The 23,889-nt window shown below is 35.2% G+C and overlaps 2 protein-coding genes and 1 pseudogene across 3 annotated transcripts; 1 reads left to right on the forward strand and 2 right to left on the reverse strand.

The window, feature by feature from the left end:
• Positions 1-6,081: 6,081 nt before the first annotated feature.
• On the reverse strand, positions 6,082-13,139 carry LOC106381330 (annotated as a pseudogene).
• Positions 13,140-15,480: 2,341 nt separating this feature from the next.
• LOC106441215 (cytosolic isocitrate dehydrogenase [NADP]) lies at positions 15,481-21,668 on the forward strand. 2 transcript variants are annotated; one of them, XM_048754843.1, is made up of 15 exons: positions 15,481-15,657; positions 19,131-19,174; positions 19,259-19,368; positions 19,458-19,495; positions 19,568-19,645; positions 19,723-19,776; positions 19,847-19,948; positions 20,068-20,153; positions 20,256-20,359; positions 20,462-20,530; positions 20,619-20,734; positions 20,843-20,877; positions 20,958-21,100; positions 21,175-21,297; positions 21,382-21,668. In XM_048754843.1, exons 1-15 carry the CDS (start codon positions 15,609-15,611, stop codon positions 21,467-21,469), a joined length of 1,239 nt encoding a protein of 412 aa, XP_048610800.1. In that variant the 5' UTR covers positions 15,481-15,608; the 3' UTR covers positions 21,470-21,668. The 2 variants fall into 2 exon arrangements, with proteins under 2 accessions (XP_048610800.1, XP_013738492.2); XM_013883038.3 differs by lacking the exon at positions 15,481-15,657 and adding an exon at positions 18,395-18,621.
• Positions 21,669-22,558: 890 nt separating this feature from the next.
• Positions 22,559-23,585, reverse strand: LOC106381333 (peroxiredoxin-2B). Its single transcript, XM_013821234.3, has 3 exons — positions 23,296-23,585; positions 23,041-23,120; positions 22,559-22,937 (listed from the first exon to the last, which is right to left on the reverse strand). Exons 1-3 carry the CDS (start codon positions 23,580-23,582, stop codon positions 22,684-22,686), a joined length of 621 nt encoding a protein of 206 aa, XP_013676688.2. The 5' UTR covers positions 23,583-23,585; the 3' UTR covers positions 22,559-22,683.
• Between the last annotated feature and the right edge of the window lie 304 nt (positions 23,586-23,889).

A 23,889-nucleotide genomic window follows, 5' to 3' on the forward strand; every position in this document is an offset into this window, starting at 1 on the left:
GTAGAAGAAACGAAATAATTGAACTTTGTATTCTGAACTTTTAATGTTAATAATGTTCTGAACTTTTTTTTCTTCTTATTTTAGAACATTAAGCTTTTATATTTCATGAGAGCTGATTTTTCTTTTGGTTTATATGCAGATACCCTATTATGACGATTTCTCCACTGAAGCTATATATGATTTGATTGTACACCTCTTTGATATATCATTTCGATAGCATCTTTGTTCCTCAATCTGGTAAAAAAATTTTACTCAATTTGATAACATCTCTCAGCTAAATCATTTCAATAGCATCTTTTTGTGCTGCGAATATTTTTTTTTTTTGATTTGTAGATTTATATTATTGTTTAGAATTATAAGCTTATATATACACATATTTGTTTTTTTTGGTTTGTTGATTGTGATTTTGTTTTATATTTTTCCAGAGATGATTTGAGAGAAGTGGTCATATTTCAGACCTCTAAGAGTTCACCATTCCGATCCTGCAAAAGATGTGCACTTAGAATGGTATTTTCTCTACTGTACATCAAAATTGGATAATCAATTATATTTTTAAAATATCTATAGTAGGATGGTATTTTCTCTACTGAAATAATATCCTATTTCCTAATCTCATGCTTTAATATTTAAACTTTAAGGACAAGATTTGTTAATTAAATCATTAGTGTAAACTACTCCGGAGATATTCTCTTTTTTATATTTAAAATGTAATTTTAATAACAATAACATCCAAAAAAATACCTCGATTGAGGAACGTGGTAGACAAAATACATGTAAGCAGAAGAGCTTGGTAGATATAATTTTTTGCAGGTTTTTAATTAAATTTGCTTTCTTTATCGAGAAATGTATTTCATAATTTATATTATTTATGGATAATATTTTGATTTTTATTATATTTTCTTTTAATATGTCTACATAAATGTTTGTTTATTATTTATAGAAAAATAATATTATCGTTACTGTGTTTTCATACTAACGTTACTGTGTTTTCTCTCGTGAAGTGCGGATCGAGAGGGAACACAGAGTACGGGCCGGTCATGTTTTTATGTCCGTACAGGGTGCGGGCCGGTCACCTAGTTTAATTTTAACTAGTAAATTATTAATGTATTAATGAATATCTTTATGTGTTGTGGCCCATATTTAGCCTTCTGATAATATTATAGTTTAAAACTCAAGTCCATATAAAATATATATTAGTATTTATGATTGGTAATATTTAACTAAACATATGCTATTAAGTGTTTTTTTAAAAAATGATGCCCTAAGCTAATGTTTCTTTTGGTCTCAAGGTCGCACGGCTCTGTATAAATGTATCGTATATTAGAGGATTGGTAAATTTAAAATGAGCAAGGTTAATATTCATATACTTTCCCACAATGATTGAGTTGCCACCGCAAACGATCGGACTACATACCTTTTTTTGTCACAGGATCGGACTACGTGCCTTTTTATTTATTTTGAGCGTATTCCAAGAAAATTAAAATAAGAGTGTATATATATATATGTAATTACAATCGTCCCCGATCATAGTGTTGGTGATAACTGTGGCATGTTGGAAAATCAATGGTACTTAAATAATGTCCAATTCTATTAAAATACAACCATGTTTTAGTTTATATATATATTATATTCGAAGAATCATCGGTCCACATCGCATGCAACACATGGAGATTTTAAAACTGAATTCTCGCCAAACTACTTTGTTAAAAACTAAATATTATATATGTTGATGGAACACCACCTAACTTTTAACTATTTCTTAAGAGCTAACGATAAACTTGCGGAGATTAGTTTTAATTTCTTCTTGCTTTCGCCAGGGCTTTCGCACATTAAGCTTAGGAATACATTTATTTGTTAATATACTTCGTAAAAGTCTTCGTCAGTTAAATACAGAGTGATTATTTACATGTTAAGAAAGTCAGGAATATTGAGATGTTAAAAAAAAAAAAAAGGAGAATTAGTATATATGGTGATTTTGGAGCCTTTTGAATGTAGAGCGCTGCATAGACGCGTCAAATTTTTAACCATGGATGGAGATCTTTCCACCGTTAGATTGAGCCCATCTTTTAACACACGCTATATCTTTGAGTTAGTTTTCCAATGCCACCGGTTTGAAGTCAATTAGTATCCTGTTGCAGAAGTTATGCCCGTTTTATTGAAGAGTTGTCAGTCTGCCTCGCAAGAGGAAGCTGTCGAGGAGATGAAGGACTGTTGATCGACGACAAAGCATTGGTATCGATCGACAATGATTCCAGAACATGGGCCAAGCATATTTCAAGACCGTTTGAAGCCCAAAAGCCACAAAAAGTTAACAAAATACCCATAGACGACCAAAAACTTTATTTATGTATGTCTAAGTCATTGTTGATGGCAACAAGCTTTCTATTATCATATTATATTGTTTTCTCTTAGGTTTGGAGAGAATATCAATTCTCCTTCAGAGATTGATTGGAACTCCATTGGTTTTATCATTGATTTCTTATCTATTATATTATTCAGACTATGATTTATGTTATTGCTCGCATGTCTGAGTAATTCATCTTGTTAGGTTTAGGGATTTCATGAGTTTAATGTCAAAATGATAATCAATTAGAATTGCTAGATTATCTATAGATCTCTACACCAGGGTGATTTGTAATACTAGGATCTGGAATAGTTAGAATAGCACGACAGTGTGATTAATTGTTTGAACCTAGAATCATAAGATAGTTGAGAGGCACGGAAATGCAATCAATTAACGGAACCCGAACTCTGCTGAATTAGATACATTGGCGCATACGAGAGTTGGTCTAGGAATCTAGTTGAACTAAATCGATTAGATCGTTAAAACTTGTCTAAGGAAGCATCGATCGACGCTCAGGCCATAACATCGATCGACGCTCGCTCCAAGTCTATAAGAAACAACTGAGACTATACTCAGACATCTGATTAGCAATTACATGCGAAAGCTGGATTACTTACTTATTAAAATCGAGTTCTAGAATTGAATCTATAAACCATTAGCATCCTTGAATTGAAGTTTTGAATCTCTTGATTGATAAATCCCTAGGTCTAGCTATTTCTCCTAATTGTTTACAACCTCAATCAACCAATCGAACAACTATTTTGTTCATCTTACTTTCATTGATTTACTGCTTTATAAATTGTTTGCCTAGCTTAATCTTGATTTCTATAGTATATTGTGTTCCCTAGCTTTCTGTGGATTCGATTCCTAAGTACTACAACTGAACTTCTTATTTGAGAGAGTAAAGTCACTCCTTAGTATAATTTGAGTGATATCAACTACGTCCAAAATTATATTTACACATGTCATATGACCCGATAATCTTTTGAGACCGTTAACCAAAAATTTTATATTTTTACGACATTAAATTGTTATCCATTAGGTACACGTCAGGAATTCATGATGGAAGTCAATTTTTTCTTGGTTTTCATTCTCGACATATTTGTAATGGATGTCAAAAAAATTTGTCTTCGTCGGGAGTCTACCAAAAATTTCTGATGGATTCTTGACAGAAGTCAAATATTTGATCTCCGTCAGGAATTCTTTAGGAATTTTCGATAACTTTCTCCATATGACATTCCGTCGGAGCTTTGTCGGACTTTCTTCGAGAATTCCTGATGAATTTTTTTTGTTGGAGAAATTTGTTTTCTTGTAGTGACCACTTCTATTTAAGATCAGCTTCACGTTTCTCACATAACAGATCGACTGAAATATACATTCGCCGTACATAATATACTACGAAAAATATAAGAACGAAAGCACATTCTTTGATCATTGAGAACTACGTACAAAGAATGAACTTTCCATAGCATGCATTATAACATAATCTCTCGAATTGCCTCAAATTTGGTTCCGGCCAAGAACTCCCTTGATCGTTCAATCCTTCTTCTCAAATTTCTCTCTCTAGAACTTTGTTCTTGCTTTGACTTCTCTCTAAGACTCGTTTTTGAGTTGTGGAAAGAATTAGAGATGTATGTTCTTTTTTATAGTATTACATGGCCTTCCTTTCCTAGTCGGGTATTTGATGTTGTTTCTTTATTTGGTGTATTCACATCTCGCCATCAATGTTCTGACTCATTCTCTACAATAGTTTTCTTAACTAATTTCTGCAACTAGAGCTAGTCAAACTTACTTTACTTTACCCACATTATATGATAGTAAAATTTTCCTTAATCAGCTTTCTGGTATTGTTCTTTCTTTACTTATACCTGATCGTTGCATGATCATTTCACCGTCACTTATCCCAAGCCAATTAGGTTTCAGTGTTTATGGAACATCTGACACTTAGTCAAACTCTAGCATCTTCTCTCCAACTTTTTTACGAGAACAAGTGTTTAAACACTTATAAGGATCTATTCAACTAGTGAGTTGTATTAAAATGACAAATTCACTTTTATTGAAATGTGATTTTTAAAAAAAAGCTTTAAAATCAGCTGCTAATGAACTTGTCATTTCATAAAGTACTTTAAATTCTTTGTTACTTAACAAAATTTAAGTTGTATATTTTAGAGTGCTTTAAGTGTTCCTAGAATGTTTCAGAGGAGTTTCTTAGCTATAAACTAAAAATTCAAATCTCATGGTTTTAGATAAAAGTCTACAGCGATTTAACAAAAATCACACAAAATTCTCAAAATTACCTAAAATCATCTAAAAGCTTATTAAAATCAAATCACTTCAAATTTCAGATTGAATACACTCATTTAGAGAGAGAGAAATATTTTGCAACTTTTTATTATCAATCATTTCAACTTTAAATGTTCAACCATTACAACTCGTTCAACCATTGCAACAACTAGTATTCACATTTGTAATTATTGGCTAATCATTACAACTCTTGGTGTTAACTATTACAACTCCTGAATGAATCAAGCACTTTTGGCTTCAACCAACCACTTTTGGCTAAACATGCCGGGAAACTATTGAATGAACCAGACAGCTGTTTGGAAGAGTCTACAAAGGGTGCTACTATGCAACAAAAGACTTCCTAGACTGTGGAAAGGTTACAGACCATCATATGCATGGTGCAGCATACTCTTTGGCCGTGAGCTCTTGAAGAAAGGACTGATCAAATCAGTAGGTGATGGCCAAAACACTCGAGTTTGGTCTGAAAAATGGATTTTAGATCCTCTGCCTAGACGCCCTGTTAACAAACAAAGTCTCATTGATTTAAAGTTGAGACTTTCTCAGCTGATAGACAATGTTGGGACTGGAGATATGAATTGCTTGAAGACTTATTTCCGGTGAATGAAGTGGCTAGAATTCTGATGCTATTGGAAGAACACCAGACAGACAAATATGGGCCTTCATAAGACATGGATCCTATACGGTAAAGAGTGGGTACTGGTTGGTATTAAATCATACAGTCACCGAAACCCAACAATCTAACCGGAATGATGTTGTTACCAATGGTCGTAAGTCGCGAATTTGGAAGATTCAGCCTCTTCTAAAAATTAAAATGTTTCTTTGGCGGGCTCTCTCTCTCTGAGGCGCTGGCAGTTGCAGATCGCCTGAATACGTGGGATATGAATGTGGTGAGTATATGCTGATTATGCCAAGCAAGAGATGAAACAATTAGCCACGTCCTATTTCGTTGTCCTATGGCACAAGAAGTAATTGCAATTGTTGGCATTAACCAATATAAAAATGTTGGTATTAACCAATATAACCTTTAGCATAAGGAGTTGTGGACAATAACAAAGGAGAACAAAAAAAAAACTATTTTTTGATATCGTATCTTAGTTCATAACAAAAGTGAGAGTTTGATTATCTTATCCTATAGAAAAATAATAGGATCAAATATTCTTTTAAGTAAAGTGCTCGCATATCTGACTCAGTCATTTCAAATTAATAGTTCAGATCTTTCGGGTTATTAACCTCACAGGTTATGAAGCACCTCAATAAAGCGTCTCCCTGAAAGTCTCAGCTTCATTTGGAGGTTCATCATAATGAATTAGTGTGGTTTATTCTGTGGTTATTTGAGGATCTTCTAGTATGGATAAAGTCAAATATATTCCAATATATGTTCACATAAAAATCAAATTTTAAAAGGTTGATTACCGAGAGGTCATATTGGTTACTAACAAAGGAAGAAAAACTACATTACATGATGTAAAGTAGCACATAATACGTAGATTTCAGACGGTGTAGAAAAATGAAAAAGTAAAAAAGAAAGCAAAGGAGAGGAAAGCCCTCCTAGACATATAGTCCGTAGTACAATAGAAAAAGTGCAAATCCATATTGAACTTCACATTAAATATAAGACATATGGTTGAAACAGTTAAGGTAACAGCAACAGAAAGCCCCAACTTCTTCAACATAAAACTATCTTGAACGCTGAAAACTTTTTCATCAACTATGTTTTTCTCGTTCTTCTTCTTCCAAATATTTTTCTCACTACAGCATTTCGTATTTAGTATTTTTCCCCGATCGTTACAATCTCCTTCACTGCGTTGGTTTTCATTAGAGTTACCTCCTTGATTAGCACAGTATATTAATAAGAGGATATGAACGAAACCAATAAATACGCAAATCTTCTCCAGGGTCCAAGAATTTTGGAGACAAAGCTGTCAATTCGCGGATTAATCTGCTTAACGACATGAACCTCCTCCGTTAGTTTCTTCTCATGTCCACAGTTTACGGTACCCGTTGGATTTATGTAAACAATTACGGTTTGAGATGGTACAATCTGTTGAAAGCATGTATTGGTTACCTGACGAGTTGTAACAGACAATCCATGGCTAACCTCAACTTTGTTAACCATCTCAAAACGAGGTGAACTCGTTGCGTCATGATCATTGTTGTTTATCTTGTCCGAATTATTGGCGTTGAGTTCGTTTTCGGAGAACTCAAGTGTGTAAACATCATCCACATCTCCATTGTTGTTAACTCCCTCACCATCTCCAATTAAAAAAATATAAAATTTATTAGTAAGACAAATTCAATAGCTCTATACCTAACTGCATGGAGCTCTACAGCTATAAGAGGGGGCTTTCCATGGAAAATGCAACTCAAAGTTACGAGGCGAGTCTGGTTCTAGGGGAGAAACTAAATTAACTTGGTATGGTCCCAAGCCAAAGGAGACTGAGTAACTCAAAACAGCAAAAGTCAAATTGGAACATATTTTATGAGCAGAAGTTACCTTGATGTTCATGACTATCCGTACGATAACTCCAAATATCTTCTATAGGAACTACTGTGGAGTGTTCTTCAATGAAGCTCTGGAAATTGGAGTACAAGATAAAATTTAGATAACGCACCCTATCATGTTTTTATTAAGAGTTTTATTCAAGAATTAATAAGTTAGAAAAAGGAAAAATATATATTATGTATAAAGTATTTTGCAAGTATTAGAATACCTATGAGCACCACTACCTTTTCTAGTTCCTTGTTTGATACTCCTACCCATCTCAAGTTCTCGACAATTCTCTCTTCCTTAAACCTCCCATCATGCGCTTGCATATCAACAGCCTTCATGTTCGCCTCTACCCATGAACCTGAGGCTTTTTCTCCGGGATAGCAAACGTCTCCCTGAAAGTTTCCGGAAGCAGAAGCAAATTCCCATGAGCCTAGACTGTTGTGTGGCTCGTGAGAAGCTTGAGCTAATGCTATGATCTTGCTCAACATTTGATCCGTGTCATTAGCTACATTGGTTCCCAAATGTTCGCTATGTGCGAGATCTTCAACGTGGAGTGGTGGTGCTGGCGGCAACATACGATTTTTTAGTCTTGCACACTCGAACGCTATCTCGGCCTATTTTGTGCAGAGAATTAGATCAATTAAAGATTAGTTTGAAACGAATTAAAATTTACGTTAGATTTCACATTCTTTAAGATAATATAAGTAAATGATCTTGTTACCTTTGAGGGAGGATATGTGATTGTTCCATATTGAGAACAAAACTGTGACTGTGCTGGGAAGTTATAAGACGTGTCATGCGACATAGAATGACTCCATTTGTTCTCTATCGTTTCCATATCGGACGAAGAAATGTTACCCAGTTGAGTTAATCCGTGATCGGGTGAGACCGGATATCCCGAGTTTTCTAGATTTTCATACATTCCATCAGAATACAAACAAGTACTAGAAGTAGATTTTTCACTATTAGTCGTTGCTTTCTTCCTCTTCATTCCATGATGTTGTTCTTCTAACTTGTTGGCTAAAGCACTCTTCTTGAATACTCGACAAAGTGCATACGCATCCTGAAATGTTTATTCATTCATTTAAATTATAATAAAATTGTAAGAGAATATCATCTTTATGATGTTTTGTTATCTACCTGTATGCCGGACTTGGAGTCGCATTCTTGCTCTTCAAGACGGTACTCATGCATGACCCAATCGGTACGAGAGCCGTGAGGCGCTCGTCCTCGATAATAAACTAGCGTTTTCTTTGTTCCGACAGTCCGCGAATGGGAAGTAACTTTACGATCTTTTCCTGTGGCTTTCCAGTAACCTGCTTTTGTCGCCCGGTTAGTTCTGGATCCATTGGGATATTTCCGGTCTCTGGGACTGAAGAAAAACCATTCTAGGTCTTTACTTGGGAGCAAGGACTTCCCTGCAAATTTTACAAATCATATTAAGAGAACATATGAATTAGGTCTATTCAACAATAACTTTGAATACACTTAAGGTTCTTAATATGAGAATCAAAAAGACTAAATAAAAGACGAAAGGAGAACACTTTTTTATAAAACAAAAGTTGAGGGTGAATGAGAAGCTTCCGAAACCCTAAAGCATGCCAAATCTTAATTGTGTTACTTTTTTTCCTTTTTTGTATCTTCTTACCTTTTTGACTCGGTCTTCCGAATTTGTCTCACTATCCACCGCATCTCTCGGTTTTTTACAATCCTCTTAAAGAATAAATGTAAGGGTGGGTCCATTTAAGTTTTATTCCAATATAAAGTTGGCATTGTTTTATTTTATGAACTATAAAGTAGGCATTGTTTATTATTTTTAGTTAATAAAGCCTTCAAGTTCGATGCGTGTCTGGAGATACATAACTTGGTACGTAAACAATTTTTAAAAACTAGAAACTAGTGTTGGTTGACCTTAGGCCAATAAGTCTCTGCTCAGTTCTATACAAGATCATATCCAAAATCATGGTTTGGAGATTGAAGCCTCTCCTACCAGACATCGTCTCTCCTACTCAGTCGGCGTTTGTAGAAGAAAGATTGATCTCGGATAACATTCTCATCGCCCACGAGATGATCCATAGCTTGCGCACCAATGACAAGATTTCTGACAAGTTCATGGCGATAAAATCTGATATGTCAAAAGCTTATGATCGAGTCGAATGGTCTTATCTAAAAGCTTTGATGCAAGCGATGGGGTTTCATGGAGTTTGGATTGATAGAGTGATGGAGTGTGTCTCTTCGGTTACATATGCGGTTCTGATTAATGATCAGAGTTATGGGAATATTGAACCAGGGAGAGGGCTCAGACAGGGAGATCCTTTATCTCCATTCTTATTTGTCTTGTGTACTGAGGGACTTATTCATCTGATCAAGAAGGCAGAGAAGGATGGTAGGCTAGAAGGCATTCAGTTTGATGAGAAAGGACCGATGATTCATCATCTTTTATTTGCCGATGATTGTCTTTTTGTGTGTAAAGCCTCCGATGATCAGGCTGCAGTCTTGATGGAGATTCTGGATAGGTATGGGAGAGCAACGGGTCAAAGATTAAACCTTGAGAAATCTGCGATAACCTTCGGGAAGAAGGTTCCAGTGGAAAAGCAAACCAGCATAAAAAGAATCACTGGCATAGAGAAGGAGGGAGGAACTGGGAATTATCTTGGGCTGCCAGAATGCTTCAGCGGCTCAAAAACGGAGATGCTTGCCTATATCTATGACAGACTCAAAGATAGACTTTCTGGATATTTTGCGAGACTACTCTCTCAAGGAGGTAAAGAAGTGTTACTTAAAGCAGTGGCTATGGCAATGCCTGTCTATGCCATGTCTTGCTTTAAGTTAACAAAAATATCTTGTGAAAATCTGACTCAAGCAATGGCATCTTTTTGGTGGGATTCGTTAGAGCATAAGCGCAAAATCCATTGGCTGAGCTGGGAGAAATTGTGTTTATCCAAACAACAAGGTGGCTTGGCATTTAAAGATATTCAGACTTTCAACCAAGCTCTTCTCGCCAGGCAAGCTTGGAGGTTACTTGATCAGCCTGAATCTCTCTTTGCCAGGGTTTACAAGAGTCGATACTTCCCTGATGGTGATTTTTTAAATGCTAAGATGGGAGCCAGACCATCCTATGGCTGGAGAAGCATTCAATTTGGGAAGGAACTGTTATCCCGAGGTCTAAGAAAGCAGATTGGGAACGGAAACTCAGTTAGCGTGTGGATGGACTCTTGGATTGTTGGTGAGATAATGAGAAGACCCCTCATGAAGAACATAATTGTTGACTTAGAGCTAAAGGTATCTCATCTCATCAATGGTGAAACCAGAACTTGGAAGAGATCGGTGCTTGAAGAGCTATTCTTTCCTGATGATATAGACAGCATTTTGAAGATGAAACCAGTAGTGGATGATGAAGATTATTGGACTTGGTGTCACAATAGAAATGGAGTGTATTCAGTGAAATCTGGCTATTGGATGATGAACAATGAGAAACATTCGGGTCTAATCCAAGAAGCGTCATTGTTTCCTTCGTTGAATCCACTCAAAGAAGCTGTTTGGAAGGTTAAAACAGCTCCCAAGATTAGAATATTTATGTGGAGAGCTGTCTCCAATGCCATTCCGGTAGGGGAACTGATGATCAAGAGGGGAATGAAATTGGATCCTTGCTGTCAGTTATGTGGTTTTGAAGGTGAATCGGTTAATCATTTGATCTTCACTTGTCCTTTGGCTCGCCAGGTTTGGGCTCTGTCTCTCATTCCTTTACCTGAAAATGGGTTTGATATGGATTCTTTCTATTCAAACCTTCACTTCTTGTTAACGGGACTGAATGATACAAATTCTACTAAAGAAGCAAGAAGGCGTTTTCCATGGTTTATTTGGCATTTGTGGAAGAATCGTAATGTCTTTTGGTTTGAGGGAAGGAGATTCAATGCTTTTGAGATTGTTCAGAAAATAATGCATGAAGCAGATTCATGGTTTTTAGCTGTTGAATTGGAAGAGAGTAGATTGGAAGAGGAGAAAAGGGTGGAGCAGTCAGTGATTCTCAAATGGGAACCTCCTCAAGTTTCTTGGTTAAAATGCAATATTGGAGTGAATTGGAGGAAGGAAATTGCTTTAGGAGGAGCGGCATGGGTTTTAAGGGACTCAGAAGGGAAGGTGTTAATGCACAGTAGGAGAGCTTTTACTGGTCTCAACAACTTGAATGAATTGAAGTTTCAGGTGCTTATGTGGGCGATTGAAAGCATGGTAAGCCATAGGCTTAACAGGGTGATCTTTGCGATTGATGATGACGTGATAGTTGGTGCGGTCTCAAGACCAAAAGCATGGCCATCTTTCAAAGGGATGAGTGCTGTTATCTTGTTTGAGCTAAGAAAGATTGAAAGGTGGAGTTTTTTAAAAGAAGTGAAATTCAGGAATAGAGGTGCATTTCTCATTGCTCAAAGTGTTACTAGGGACCTTAGGCTCCAGTCCTATGTTGCAGCAGGTTATCCTTTTTGGTTGCAGGACGTCTTTGAAAATGAGAAACGTTTGGCCTCTCTTTGACTTGAAGTTGTCTCCTTCGAAAATTTTTTGGTACACTAAAGACTTTGGAGTGTTAGTTTGTCTTTGGTTTAGACTTGCTTTTTGTGTTGGATCCGTGTAAAGGAGGTGTTTGTAATGTTAACCTTTGTGATATATGAAACTTCAGATGACAAAAAAAAAGTGTTGGAAAAGAAAAAAAAACATATATATATATATATATATATATATATATATATATATATATATATAACGTAACGAAATGTCTCTTCTGATCCTAGGGCTATTCTTATCAATAGATATGTTCACACAGTCACACTATGTAGTTTTTATAAAATGAAGTTATTCTGAAGTCCAAAAATCGATCTTGCAATGATTATCAATTAGATGATTAATGATATATATGAAAAGCAACGAGACAGAGTTTTTTTTCTTTTGCTATGCTATATTGCCTCAAATATTAATTCCTTTTTAGAATGAGATAAACATGTCCATGTATAAACGATGTAGACTTTTAAATTGGTATTTTTCTTGATCCAGACGATAACAGTGATTTGCATCTTAAGAGAACAATAATAAGGGGAAGAGAGATTAATAGTACCGGGTAAATCCCAGGGCTCGCATTTGTAAAGATCAATCTCGGGAATTATCTCTAATTCGATCGTCCGGCCATTAATCTTTCGTTTGAGGTAGTAGATGACAAGCTCTTCGTCTGTTGGATGAAACCGGAAACCAGGAGGCATTGAAACAGGAGCCATATCTACTTCCTCGCTAGAAGCTAATGATAAAGAAATATATTAAAGAGATAAATGTGAACATATATAGAACTTGCGAGTTGAGAGAGCAAAGGAGAAGGAGAGTTGGGATTATAAAGAGAGTTATATAAGAAAAAGAAGCGTAATATAAGGGTTTGAATTCGATCGATCAACGATGGAACTGTAAGAAAGACAAAAAGAGATTAAAACTATGTAAAGAAGCTGAAAAAGCATTTTGAGTCGGTTGCCAATTGCAAACCCCACAACATCTTTTGCACTTTATCTTTTCTTTTACTTTAATGTGTTTATTTTATCTATTATTTTATATATTTTCCGCGTAAATTTGATTCTCATTAAGCTTTTTCAGTTAGATGTTAAACATATTAGAAAAACACGTTAACATAAGTTTCAAAATAAAAAAAACGTTAACATATAAATAGTTTTTTCTTTGTTTATACATGCGTTAACTTTGCGGGCATGAACATTTTGTAATTACTTATTAAAGTTAATACATTATTTACTAACTAAAAGACTATTATAATACATTATTATATATAATTTATTTTTGTCAACCAATTATTATTTATATTTGCATTTGAACATTTTTATGTATATTTTTTAAAAACATTATTCGTACATTATATTTATTATTAATAGGTCAATCTTAAAAATCATTCAATATTCCCTTTTCAATTATATAAAATTAATACTTCATTAAGATTTAGTAATATGTGTTTTCTATTTTTTTAACAATTATTAATGATATTTTCCAGATAATATAGTATATATATAAATTATCTTTTTTATTTTAAAATATATATTTGGATTTTAGATAATAATAATAATTATTAGTTTTAATCACTTGTCTAATCAAAATAATTTAAATTCTTTTTTATTTTGTAGGTAATTTATATATTTTATTCATTAAGGGAATAAACTATATTAACCACTCTAACTTTTAACGTGAGAGCTCGGATTCGAAAAATCACTTCGCAAATAATATAGATATGTAAGTAATACAAGTAGAAAATATTTTTTAACACAATATAATTTAATAAAAATATAATTTTATTGCTTCATAATTATATTAAATATAAAAATATATATATTAAATACTATTTCAGTTTATTTTTTTTAATCTGTATTATGAATTTCCGTAATGAACTGTTATAAATATTTGCATTTATTTAAAATAATTTTGATATATAAAACTGTTATTGTTAAATTTATTTAATGTAAATTGATTGATTTTAAGATCTTATATATTTTAGAATTTAATCTGTTAATTGATTTATTTTATATTAATAAAAATATTTTACAATTTAAACCTTCAAATAGTTAATTTTCAACCTAGGAGAATAGGGAGATGGTGTTTTACATATAGGTCTTGGAAAAATAAAGAAATTTTTTTCTGGTCATGGTTGGTATACTACACTTGAATGTTTTGATGGATTGATGGAGGCCGGAAACATAAGAAATAGTATATCTGCACTTCACACGAAATTTGAAGCTTTTATATATATGGCCAATGGAATGTATGCGAAATCTACGATAATTTCACCTAACGTTTGCGGCAGATTGTTTGCAACGGGTGAAAAGGGTTTTGGAACTAGAAGAATGACCGCTGTTGCATCCTATCTCGAAGAAATACAACAGATGAAGGTAAGTTTCATAACATTCATGATCGCGCATGTACGCGGACTCAAAACAAAAAGGCGGATAGTCTTGCACGTGGTGCTTGTATCCAACCGTCTCAAATTGTCTACATTGACACGGAGTCCCATGTTTGGTTATAAGAGTCTTAATCGAATCTGTTTATTCTGATGACAAAAAGATACAATTTTAACTATTATATTGTTTAGAAACATGAATAGTAGTATTTAAAACATGAACATATGATCGTAAGGTACTTTGGATAAAATCACTTGTTCAACATGTTGTCTTTGTAACAATGGTGCAGAGTCGACAAATCATATGTTCTTCCAGTGCGATTCTCTAGAAAGATTTGGAGTAATCTCACGAAAGGCATGCTCGGACACCACCACACCTCTGAGTAGTTGAATACTGTCTAGGAACTTGCAAAAAATGACTTGGACTGCCAACGGTTTTTCCTTATACACTATGCATTTCAGATCACAATTCACTCTGTCTGGATGGAAAGAAATATGCATAACCATGGAGACCCCCCCCCTCCTTCCACGTTTTCCTCGATCCACAAGACAGTTGACAAGAACATTCACAATCGCCTCTCTCTACTGGTGAACTCTCGAGAGAAGAAGTACGAGGGAATACATCGTCTTTGGTTAAACACATGTGTTTAATAAATGAGTTTTTGTAAATATTAAGATTTTTTCACCATCGTTGCACTCATTGTAAAACAGAGCTTTTGATGAATACAATTAAACATTCGTTCCAAAAAAAAAACATAACATTTAAATACTCATAATATGTGATTTGATTTTTCCGAGAAGTGGGTGACGTGCTCTAATCATGGAGAAGTTTGCGAGCTGATCCAAGTTCGAGGAATGGATGACGTGTTCCAAAGGAGATGAAGTATACGACATGCTTCGAGCGGGTGAAGATCACTGAGAGAGAAGAAATGGGCGATGTGATCCAAGCCCTATGAATGGGCATCGTGGTTCAAATGAGAGGAAATGGGCGATGTAGTCCAGAAAGAGAACTCAGTCTCATCTTTTGTCTCGTCTTTTCCGTTATGCATTGATGGTTAGTTGTTTTGTTTTCCGATATATTTTTATATAAAAACTTTCCAAAATTAGTTTTGCAAAAGTAAAATGAACATATTATTTTTAAAATCCAACATTATTGTAATAATATAATTTGATATTGTGATTAAACATATTCTACCAAGAAAATTCAGGAGAAATACATTTTTAAATGCACAATTTTGTATCTACATCATACACCCCTCATTCCATTCCAGAACAACTGGGCAGTATATCCAAGAAATGAAAGAAGGGACAAACCTGGAATAAAGTAATAATAATGGGGTCAAAAAATAAATTTCCGAAATCCTAAAAAAAAAGAAGCATAAATAGAACCTCCCTCTCCCCCCTGCACAGCCATTTTCACCTACTCCACTCACCACCATCGACCATCTGTCTCCCGCCGGAACCACTTCTCTCGTTTGCAGATCGCCGAAGACTAGAACGTCCAATCCGATCGTCTGGATCCGTAAATCTAACGAAAAAACATGGCCTTTGAGAAGATCAAGGTTGCAAATCCCATCGTCGAGATGGATGGTGAGATGAGATCTCTCTCTCTCTCTCTAGATTTTCTTAGTTCAGATCTTTCCGATGCGAAAATGAAAAAAAACGTATTACATTTCACTTGCCTCGTTTTTATCGAAGTTCCGTTCTTTCGTTCTGATCTGATAGCTAGAAGACAAGCGTGTGCAAACTAGTTTTTACTTCCATGCTAGATTTGGTTTTTGTGTTTTTTTTCGAACGTGCCTTACGTTTCAGTGTCAGGAGATTTTTATATTGCTGAACTATTTGATCTACATAGAGGAATAGCTTCGATGTTTGTTTAGAACACTCTCAGAAAATTTGACCGGTGTGTTCAAAAAAAATTATTCGTACATTATATTTATTATTAATAGGTCAATCTTAAAAATCATTCAATATTCCCTTTTCAATTATATAAAATTAATACTTCATTAAGATTTAGTAATATGTGTTTTCTATTTTTTTTAACAATTATTAATGATATTTTCCAGATAACATAGTATATATATAAATTATCTTTTTTATTTTAAAGTATATATTTGGATTTTAGATAATAATAATTATTATTAGTTTTAATCACTTGTCTAATCAAAATAATTTAAATTCTTTTTTATTTTGTAGGTAATTTATATATTTTATTCCTTAAGGGAATAAATGATATTAACCACTCTAACTTTTAACGTGAGAGCTCAGATTCGAAAAATCACTTCGCAAATAATATAGATTTGTAAGTAATACAAGTAGAAAATATTTTTTAACACAATATAATTTAATAAAAATATAATTTTATTGCTTCATAATTATATTAAATATAAAAATATATATATTAAATACTATTTCAGTTTATTTTTTTTAATCTGTATTATGAATTTCCGTAATGAACTGTTATAAATATTTTCATTTATTTAAAATAATTCTGATATATAAAACTGTTATTGTTAAATTTATTTTATGTAAATTGATTGATTTTAAGATCTTATATATTTTAGAATTTAATCTGTTAATTGATTTATTTTATATTAATAAAAATATTTTACAATTTAAACCTTCAAATAGTTAATTTTTAACCTAGGAGAATAGGGAGATGGTGTTTTACAGATAGGTCTTGGAAAGATAAAGAAATTTTTTTCTGGTCATGGTTGGTATACTACACTTGAATGTTTTGATGGATTGATGGAGGCCGGAAACATAAGAAATAGTATATCTGCACTTCACACGAAATTTGAAGCCTTTATATATATGGCCAATGGAATGTATGCGAAATCTACGATAATTTCACCTAACGTTTGCGGTAGATTGTTTGCAATGGGTGAAAAGGGTTTTGGAACTAGAAGAATGACCGCTGTTGCATCCTATTTCGAAGAAATACAACAGATGAAGGTAAGTTTCATAACATTCATGATCGCGCATGTACCCGGACTCAAAACAAAAAGGCGGATAGTCTTGCACGTGGTGCTTGTATCCAACCGTCTCAAATTGTCTACATTGACATGGAGTCCCATGTTTGGTTATAAGAGTCTTAATCGAATCTGTTTATTCTGATGACAAAAAGATACAATTTTAACTATTATATTGTTTAGAAACATGAATAGTAGTATTTAAAACATGAACATATGATCGTAAGGTACTTTGGATAAAATCACTTGTTCAACATGTTGTCTTTGTAACAATGGTGCAGAGTCGACAAATCATATGTTCTTCCAGTGCGATTCTCTAGAAAGATTTGGAGTAATCTCACGAAAGGCATGCTCGGACACCACCACACCTCTGAGTAGTTGAATACTGTCTAGGAACTTGCAAAAAATGACTTGGACTGCCAACGGTTTTTCCTTATACACTATGCATTTCAGATCACAATTCACTCTGTCTGGATGGAAAGAAATATGCATAACCATGGAGACCCCCCCCCCTCCTTCCACGTTTTCCTCGATCCACAAGACAGTTGACAAGAACATTCACAATCGCCTCTCTCTACTGGTGAACTCTCGAGAGAAGAAGTACGAGGGAATACATCGTCTTTGGTTAAACACATGTGTTTAAGAAATGAGTTTTTGTAAATATTAAGATTTTTTCACCATCGTTGCACTCATTGTAAAACAGAGCTTTTGATGAATACAATTAAACATTCGTTCCAAAAAAAAAACATAACATTTAAATACTCATAATATGTGATTTGATTTTTCCGAGAAGTGGGTGACGTGCTCTAATCATGGAGAAGTTTGCGAGCTGATCCAAGTTCGAGGAATGGATGACGTGTTCCAAAGGAGATGAAGTATACGACATGCTTCGAGCGGGTGAAGATCACTGAGAGAGAAGAAATGGGCGATGTGATCCAAGCCCTATGAATGGGCATCGTGGTTCAAATGAGAGGAAATGGGCGATGTAGTCCAGAAAGAGAACTCAGTCTCATCTTTTGTCTCGTCTTTTCCGTTATGCATTGATGGTTAGTTGTTTTGTTTTCCGATATATTTTTATATAAAAACTTTCCAAAATTAGTTTTGCAAAAGTAAAATGAACATATTATTTTTAAAATCCAACATTATTGTAATAATATAATTTGATATTGTGATTAAACATATTCTACCAAGAAAATTCAAGAGAAATACATTCTTAAATGCACAATTTCGTATCCACACCATACTCCCCTCCTTCCATTCCAGAACAAGTGGGTAGTATATCCAAGAAATGAAAGAAGGGACAAAACTGGAATAAAGTAATAATAATGGGGTCCAAAAATAAATTTCCGAAATCCTAAAAAAGGAGAAGCATAAATAGAACCTCCCTCTCCCCTGCACACCCCTTTTCACCTACTCCACTCACCACCATCGACCATCTCTGTCTCCCGCCGGAACCACTTCTCTCGTTTGCATATCGCCGAAGACTAGAACGTCCAATCTGATCGTCTGGATCCGTAAATCTAACGAAAAAACATGGCCTTTGAGAAGATCAAGGTTGCAAATCCCATCGTCGAGATGGATGGTGAGATGAGATCTCTCTCTCTCTCTCTAGATTTTCTTAGTTCAGATCTTTCCGATGCGAAAATGAAAAAAAAACGTATTACATTTCACTTGCCTCGTTTTTATCGAAGTTCCGTTCTTTCGTTCTGATCTGATAGCTAGAGTACAAGCATGTGTTACTTCCATGCTAGATTTCGTTTTTGTGTTTTTTCGAACGTGTCTTACGTTGTCATCAGGAGATTTATATGTATTGCTGAACTATTTGGTCTACATCGAAATAGCATCGATGTTTATTTAGAACACTCTCAGAAAATTAGACCGGTGTGTTCATTGTTCTGTCTCTTTTCGTAATAATTTCAGATCAAAGAATGCTGATTTTTCAGCTATTGTTTTTTTTTTCTTTTTTAAATTTAGCTATTGGCTTGTTGACGCTTCGTATGCCAGTTGCTTATTAGTCCTTTGATTAAAAACGTTTTGTATATTTTAGTCACACACACTTTATGCTTCTCCTTGGTCTTGTGTAATAATTAGGTGATGAAATGACACGAGTTATCTGGAAGTCCATCAAGGATAAGGTACAAGAGCTCTCTCTCTACCCACGCCTTCATTTTATTTTCGCATTTATTTTTTTTAATGTCGTTTGCTTAAATGTTTTTCAGCTTATTACCCCTTTCGTGGAGTTGGATATCAAGTACTTCGACCTTGGCCTTCCTCACCGTGATGCTACCGATGACAAAGTCACTATCGAAAGCGCTGAAGCCACTAAGAAGTATGTGTTTCTTACTCTACCTTATGTTGCATCTCTGCTATACTGTGTGGAATATTTATTAATCTTTGATGCTTGTATTTTCGTTTTAGGTATAATGTTGCCATCAAGTGTGCCACCATCACTCCAGGTCTGCTTTAACAGATATATTTGTTTAGCTGTTGAGTTTCATTTTACTAATTATTGATCTTCTCCACCGCAGATGAAGGCCGTGTCACTGAATTTGGCTTGAAGCAGATGTGGAGAAGTCCAAATGGAACCATCAGGAATATTCTGAATGGTAAGAAACTCACAGTTATATGTTTACCCTGTCCAGTATCATTCTCCGTTGCCTTACACTTCGTTTGTCTCTCACAGGAACTGTTTTTAGAGAACCAATTATCTGCAAAAATGTTCCCAAGCTTGTCCCAGGTAAATTATCGACAATGGACTAGTTGCATTAGCAATAAAGGGTTCTGAGAATGTGTCTTGTTTTCTCCAGGCTGGACGAAACCCATCTGCATTGGAAGACATGCTTTTGGTGATCAGTACCGTGCCACTGATGCTGTAATCAAGGGTCCAGGAAAACTGACTATGACTTTTGGTAAAACTTACTTATTACCTCTCATTTGGGATGGCACTGAATAATTTTGAAATGTCATTCTGTTTTTTTCTTTCATATTCATTGGTTCCAATAAATTTTGTAATGTCTTTGATTTACAGAGGGAAAAGATGGGAAAACTGAAACTGAAGTGTTCACATTTACCGGTGAAGGTGGTGTTGCTATGGCCATGTACAACACTGATGAGGTATACTAACACTACACTCTCTTCCAACTACAGTCAAACTTGTTCTTTTGGAGATTGACCTCTCAGATCAAATTATATATTTATGTTTCCTTTTAAATACAGTCCATCCGTGCTTTCGCTGAGGCATCGATGAACACTGCTTATGAGAAAAAGTGGCCACTTTATCTCAGCACAAAGAACACCATTCTTAAGAAATACGATGGCAGGTATGTGGACAGTTAGTTTCCGTTATTTTTTTACCATATATACTTTTTGCTCTACCCATATCGATATTTGATGTTGGTTGCATTTTGTGCTGTACTATGAAGATTCAAAGACATCTTCCAGGAAGTCTATGAAGCCAGCTGGAAGTCAAAGTATGAGGCTGCTGGAATATGGTGAGTCGACTCTTAGTTACTTTTTTCCATCCTTGTCTTGTGTATGTTGGCTTTGATCGAGGAGGATCTAAATGATTGAACTGGTTAGGTATGAACACCGTCTCATTGATGATATGGTGGCTTACGCTCTGAAGAGTGAGGGAGGCTATGTGTGGGCATGCAAGAACTACGATGGTGATGTCCAAAGTGATTTCCTGGCACAAGGTTTGTGTTATGCTGATAAATGATTATGCCTTGAGCTGTAATTTTTTGGTATTCACATAGATATTGTTAGGTTACTTGTTAGCTAATAATTTCTTAAAATGTGTGTAGGATTCGGGTCACTTGGATTGATGACATCTGTTCTGGTATATAACATGACACATGTTCCCTTTGAGTTGCTGATTCTAAGTTTGTGCTCTTACCACGGTTGTGTTATCTTGAATAGGTCTGCCCAGATGGAAAGACGATTGAAGCTGAAGCAGCTCATGGAACGGTAACTCGTCACTACAGGGTTCACCAGAAAGGTGGGGAGACCAGCACAAACAGCATAGCCTCCATCTTTGCTTGGACACGTGGACTTGCACACAGGTAACGAGAAAAGCATCCTTAAGGAAGATGATGATTATATATAAAACGAATGAAAATATCTGCTGTTTGAACAGGGCTAAGTTAGATGACAACTCAAAACTCTTGGAATTTACCGAGAAGCTTGAAGCTGCTTGTGTGGGTACTGTGGAGTCTGGAAAAATGACAAAAGATCTTGCACTCATCATTCACGGCTCGAAGTAAGTCACAAAGACTTGTTCATTCCACGTTTCCCATCAAGATTGGTTCAGTTGATTTATGATTTGTTTTCTGTGTTTTTCCAGGCTCTCAAGGGACACTTACTTGAACACAGAGGAGTTCATCGATGCAGTTGCAGATGAGCTCAAGACAAGACTTGGCGTCAAAGCTTAAGAAGTTTGGGTCAGTTCCTCAGTCATAAGTGTCTTATTTGGTGGGTTTGTGAGAGTGGAAGAAAGAAATAAAAGAGAGAACGTTTACTTAATGGGAATAATGAGAACGATTTGTTTCATCTCCTACAATATTTTCCAAACATTGTGACATGCTTCCTTTTTTTACTTTTGAAATTGATTTTCGAGACTCTTTTCATTGATTCGAGTTGATGTTATTCCTAAGTGCATTGCTATATATTGCTGTATGTCGTGATAAGAAGGTAACGGCGGTGGTCTTCTGATAAGGAGAAACATAATCTGGCGTGGAAGAAATTGCATGGGATAAAATTACAAATCCTGGGAAAAATGAGAAGAAGAGACCTCAGATTTAGCTTTGATTTCAAAACAGAGCTGGAACCAGTTAAAAAAAAAAGACAACATTAACCAATACTCTAATATTAAGCCGGATACCAGAGAATTGTAACCAACTCCTGGAAGTTAGAAAGGACTTGTGTTGTGATGTGAATATGTTTATCAGTGGATGATTTCAAGGTTTTTAGAACTTTCTTTACTAATTTTGTCAAAACAAATATCCATTATTTTTTTTAGGTGAAGAAATGCAATACGTCTTTCGGGTTTAGTGAGTTTTAAAGTTCGTATAATGTTTTTTTGGCAGTTTTAAGAACACAATCACATAGGTTTAAGCTTTTCTCCTTCAAAGTTAAATTTGGTTTTGTGAAATATTGTAGATGCAATTTTGGGAAGAATATTTATGTTAATTTTTAAGAGTTTTCAATGAGTGACGAGTATGTAAAACTCAACTTAATAACACACAGAAACATGATTACTCTACCATAATGCAGATGAAGAGAGCATGACACCAACTAACTTGGCGAGTATTACGGACAAGTAGACTGCCAAGTAATAAAAAGCATGATACCAACCATTCTATCGGAAATCTCGGGTAGCCTAACTCGTAGGTAGGTTTAAGGTATTTGTCCATGTCATAGTCTCGACCAGAATGCAAATATTTGGTATGCCACTCTCAAATTTATGAATTACTCAATTTTTTTCATAAATTCGACAACAAGAAGAGCCAATAGTTTAAATATTAAATAAGCAACTTAAACCGCTTTATTATTATGCCTAATTTATAGTCGGAAATCAGGCCAGAGATACACTCTTTACTACTATCACATGCAGCGGTTCTTCATACACACAAACGATAAGAGTTTCTCAGAGAGCCTTGAGGATATCATCGGCGCTGGAAACTGTGAACTCGCCGCCAGATTCAACGTTTGCAACAGTGACCTTGAGGTTATCAATCAACAGAGCAAATCTCCTTGACCTAACGCCAAGACCCTTGTCCTTGAGGTCGAGCTCGAGTCCAAGAAGCTTCGTGTATTCTCCTGAACCGTCTGCCACAAACTTCACATGCTTGTTCTCTGGGTACGTCTTCCCCCATGCCTTCATCACAAACGGATCATTCACTGCAACAAATCAATGCAAAATGGTATCGTTGTTACAATCAGACCAAACATCATATACTTTTGAATATGATGAGAATACACACACTATTTTATCAACACTCACCACTAAAGCAAATGATCTCGTCAACACCCTTTGACTTCAGCTCCTCTGCTTTCTCGATGAATCCAGGCACATGCTGCATACTAATCCAGAGAAAAATAAAACACAAGTCAACAAGATTCATCAGCTTATATAGATCTCCACTGACATACACAACTCATATAGATCTGAAAACCCTAATCTCAGAGACAAGATCTGAAAATCGAATAAGTCTCCCAGATCTATTACAAGGAAAAGGTAGTGTGTGGAGGAGTTTACCTGCAGGTGGGGGTGAAAGCACCAGGGACACCGAAGAGGATGACCTTCTTACCGGCGGCGAGGGAGTGAACGGAGACAGTCTGGAGCTGATCGTTCTCGTCGAAGAAGGAGATAGATCCGTCAGGTACAACATCACCAACAGCAATCGGAGCCATGGAGGAGGTCGGCGGAAAGGGAGTGCGGAAAGGTATAAAGAGTTTTGTCGGAAGTGATAATGAAACGCTGTCTGAAGAGTTGGACTTGAGAGAAAATGAATATATAGAAGTTTGGATAGTTAATCTGCCCATCCGTAATTAAATTTAACCATTGACTGTCACGTAAAATTCTATTGGATGTCACTTTATGATTCTTGACCAGTACTCAAAATTAAATACCGTTCTAAAAATACAACAGTAAGTTTTGGTAGTCAAACCTAAGTCTCCGGCATTTCGGTATTCGGATATCGGATATTATATTGGACAGTCAGATAGGAGGCTAAAGATTCCATTTACCACCTCACCTATTTTCAGTTCCGGTTAAGTTCAAGTAGTACACTATGAACCAGAAAATAGCCCGAAAAAATCGGTTTTCATTTGGTTTCGGTTCGGTTATTTC

Source organism: Brassica napus, chromosome A2 (assembly GCF_020379485.1).
Source record: "Brassica napus cultivar Da-Ae chromosome A2, Da-Ae, whole genome shotgun sequence".
NCBI lineage: Eukaryota > Viridiplantae > Streptophyta > Magnoliopsida > Brassicales > Brassicaceae > Brassica > Brassica napus.

Excerpts from the sequence above, each read along its gene's own strand:
- LOC106381333 (XM_013821234.3), bottom strand. The coding sequence starts at position 23,582 with ATGGGCAGATTAACTATCCAAACTTCTATATATTCATTTTCTCTCAAG. Across the intron at positions 23,121-23,295 it reads GCTTTCACCCCCACCTGCAG|TATGCAGCATGTGCCTGGAT; the intron begins GTAAACTCCTCC and ends TCTCTGGATTAG. Across the intron at positions 22,938-23,040 it reads CGAGATCATTTGCTTTAGTG|TGAATGATCCGTTTGTGATG; the intron begins GTGAGTGTTGAT and ends GATTTGTTGCAG.
- LOC106441215 (XM_048754843.1), top strand. The coding sequence starts at position 15,609 with ATGGCCTTTGAGAAGATCAAGGTTGCAAATCCCATCGTCGAGATGGAT. Across the intron at positions 19,496-19,567 it reads GTGTGCCACCATCACTCCAG|ATGAAGGCCGTGTCACTGAA; the intron begins GTCTGCTTTAAC and ends TCTCCACCGCAG. Across the intron at positions 21,298-21,381 it reads CTCATCATTCACGGCTCGAA|GCTCTCAAGGGACACTTACT; the intron begins GTAAGTCACAAA and ends GTGTTTTTCCAG.